The sequence below is a fragment of the Corticium candelabrum genome, chromosome 3 (genome assembly GCF_963422355.1).
Source record: "Corticium candelabrum chromosome 3, ooCorCand1.1, whole genome shotgun sequence".
NCBI lineage: Eukaryota > Metazoa > Porifera > Homoscleromorpha > Homosclerophorida > Plakinidae > Corticium > Corticium candelabrum.
In genome coordinates this window covers 8,678,282-8,681,836 of record NC_085087.1, presented here as the reverse complement: position 1 = coordinate 8,681,836, position 3,555 = coordinate 8,678,282, and the positions used below count along the sequence as shown (strand labels likewise).

At 40.4% G+C, this 3,555-nt stretch overlaps 1 protein-coding gene across 1 annotated transcript in view; it reads left to right on the top strand.

Annotated features, from left to right (window-relative positions):
- The window catches only part of LOC134176829 (uncharacterized), a 7,014-nt gene extending 3,459 nt beyond the window's left edge, over nt 1-3,555 (top strand). The window contains exons 4-6 of the mRNA XM_062643495.1: nt 1,095-1,250; nt 1,316-1,477; nt 2,915-3,555. Coding sequence (XP_062499479.1) covers nt 1,095-1,250; nt 1,316-1,477; nt 2,915-3,162 — 566 coding nt within the window. The 3' untranslated portion in view covers nt 3,163-3,555. The remainder of the gene's footprint in view (nt 1-1,094; nt 1,251-1,315; nt 1,478-2,914) is intronic.

The following is a 3,555-nucleotide window of genomic DNA, read 5'->3' as shown; positions in this document are numbered from 1 at the left end:
TCGTACATTCTTGCTGAAAATTGCGTAAATTTAGAATATAGCTACAAACAAACAAACCAAATAGTAAGAAACACATGCCATACATACAAAAGTATCTATCCTGAGTCAGTACGCAGCTGAGTTAGATCGTTGTCATCAGCTAGATGTATAAGATTGGAAGGTGTCTGCGCCACCGCCATGACAGCTGACAGAACACAATCTTCAGTTTGCCTTCCAATTGTATCGTAGCTCTCGTCGTATTTGGGCTCTTGTAGACAGTAACCCAACATCTCTTGTTACGAAAAGCAAAATAAAACTAAACGTGTGAGGAGGCATTAGCGCCAGAGGCGTAATGAATTTAGCAAGAACCTCAATTCGACTCTATCAATTCATCCTACATGAGAGTTTGTTTGAAACTGCAAACACTTTGTATTCCGATGGTTGGAGGCTGCAACAGGACAATGCACCAGCTGACAGTCTAGAAGAACGTAAGATTGAGTCTCTCGCTAGCAGAAATGTTCACGTTATTGACTGGCCTGTCAACTCACCGGACCTGATGCCAATAGAAAATTTATGGAGTTGGATGAAACGTGAAGTAGGTAAGAAGCGCAACCAAAGAACAAGACAGAACTGGAAGCTGGGATACTAACATGTGGGAGGGTCTTAGGCAATTGATATCCAAAACTATTTTACTCATTGCCGTCTAGATCAACGTATTGTAAACATTGGAGGTCGTACTAAATATTGATAGCACAAACTTTTGTCATTGGTCTCACTCTTGCACAGTTTTTAGACATTGGGCTTGAATACCAGACAATCTAGAAAATCATCTATCCTACTCTGAAAGCAAGGGAATGTTTTCGTGCTAGAAAAAGTTGGCACCATATGTGACACGCTTTCGCTGAAAGAGTCTCAATGATTGTGGCAGGAACTGTAGATTTGTTTGTATGTTTGCGTCTTTTTTGTCTGTTTGTTTGTGTATTTGTCTGTTTGTCTGTCTGTTTATTTGTTTGTTTGTATGTTTGTATGTTGGTCTGTCTGTTTGTTTGTTTGTATGTTTGTCTATTTATTTCCTATGTAGTTTCTAATACTTTATTATTTTACATCTACTTAAGCTTCTTTTTCAAATGACCCTCTCACACAAATCACACTTGACTGTGACCTTGAGGGACAAAGCCAAGACTTCACAACTCAAGAATGCTCCCTTCCCATTCAGCTTGCCAGAAGTAGCAAAGATCAATCAACACCACCTCCACAGACCAATACAGAAAGTTGTCACTCACTTGAATTTAACCCATTACTGTTTGCTGATACGCATCACTTGTATTTGTGACAGATATCAAGGGTGGTTCGTCCTCGGAGAAAGAAACCATTGATGTCTCGACTGTCATGGAGATTTTGGTTGGTTCGGGTGTGTGGAAGCAAGTGCCTAGTGCTGCCGTGCAGGCAAAGCAGAAGCTACAAGCTGACTTGGAATGTTACCAGAAGGAGGTGACAGGTAGGGTGCTTGGTACTTGGTTGTAGAGACTGTCGATTGTGATGAGATAGGTAGTTGTGTTTTGACAGAGAGATTGACAGACAGACAGACAGACAGACAGACAGACAGACAGACAGACTTACATGCAAACATGGAGGTGGGCCTGTGTGGTAACACGATGAAATTGTAAATGCATGGAGCACTTGTCTACATGAATTAATGATTGATCACGAGAAAGAACCTCGACATCGTTACTCTGGAAATGAGAATAGACCAGACATAGTTGCGTATGACTCTGGGTGTAGCTGTGACCTTGATGTAGCTATGGCTCATCCTTTCAGCCAAGACGCTTTAAAGCAGCAGGCAGCTTTAGAGGAAGGTTTTGCTGCAGCAAGAAGGGAGGAAAGGAAGATGATCAAATATGAAAAACAACAACTTGCTGGCAATACATCAAGCCTCAATTTCACTCCTCTGGTATTTGAACATTTTGGAACATGGGGATCAGAAGCTACCAACTATCTAAACAAACTAGCCAGAAGATCAAGGGACATTGAAGGCTATACAAATGAAGCTGACTTTAGAGGTTTTTGGAGAAAAAAATTCTCAATAATATTACAACGATGCAACACTAGAGTCATCCTCCACAAGCTGACACGTGTCTTCCCTGGAGAAGAAGATGAGAACATACACAATAGAGACTATCAAAGTAGTTTGCATTAAACTAAAGCTGAACTCAGTAGATTGCTTGTATTTAGTGTCAGAAATGTAATGTAGAGTTTGTGTTTCAATAAATGAAATTGACAGACAGACAGACAAACAGACAGACAGACAGGCAGATTGACAGACAGATTGACAGACAGATAGTTAGACAGATTGTTATATTTGAAAGGTTACTCTACCAATGACAATTGCTAACTTTGTACAAGATTTATACAAAATAGTCAGTGAAGAAAATCTTTAATGTCTCTATCATGTATAAAGTCGTCAAAGTTGCACTTAGACAAGTTGGCCAACTTTTAAAAATCACTCAAGCGTTGCAAGACGATACAACAATAGACAGTGTTTCCTTCATCTATCTCTAAAGTTTGCTTTATTGTTTCTCTCACTTTCATCTTTCGCCTTTTTGAGATTCGGTTGAGATATTCTTCAGCCATAGGGCCCCAGAAGCCAAAGTGCTCAAAGACCAAGGGAATTCATGGTGTATGGGACCCTGATTGAGACTGCTGTTGTTTGTATTTTGTCAGTTTTCTTGTTTCTTCAACTCGGCTGCATAGCCTGATTATTTCTCTGCGGTAGGTTGTAGAGTTTCACAAGAAAGTGGATGAGCCATGCATTGAAATATCCAGACAGACAGACAGACAGACAGATTTTTATTTGATATTGACAGACAGACAGACAGACACAGACAGACAACCACTTTTTCTCAAGTTTCATACCGACTTTCCATTGTTTGCACAGTCATCAGCAGAGCAATGGAGACGACTCAACAGGAGCTAGAAGAGAGGAGACGCCATCTCGAACATCTCCAGAATGACATCTATTCCATTCGCGAACAAGTCCACCAGCTCGAAGATCAAGAGCAGCGATATCGTCAACGAGGTCGCATTCTATCAAACCAACTGCAGGAGATCCTAGAGAAAATGAGAAGGCTCGACAAATTTACGGGAGGAATGGCCTCAAACAGCAGTGTAAGGGAGGATGTTTGACATGATAGCAAATAGCATTTTATGTGAACAATGCTTTTGCAATCTGTTGACAGTGATTGTTGCATTAGCCTTTATTTTTGTGTGTAGATCTCAGTGTTGGTGTGTGCACTTAGTGTGTGCACTTTGTGTGTGTGTGTGTGTGTGTGTGTGTGTGTGTGTGTGTGTGTGTGTGTTGTGTGTGTGTGTGTGTGTGTTTGTCCATGGTATTCTTTGTCATTGGTCTGTCAATTCTGATACCGTTTTTTGCTTAATTTTTACTATATTTTAAGAACCGGTTTTTAATAATTATTGTGTTGCTTGTTGGCAGAAATGTACTACATGTGTAGTCTACTGTGCTTCAGTAGGTACAATGAGTACAGGTTGAGGGTTGAATAAAGTCATTAGAGTCACACA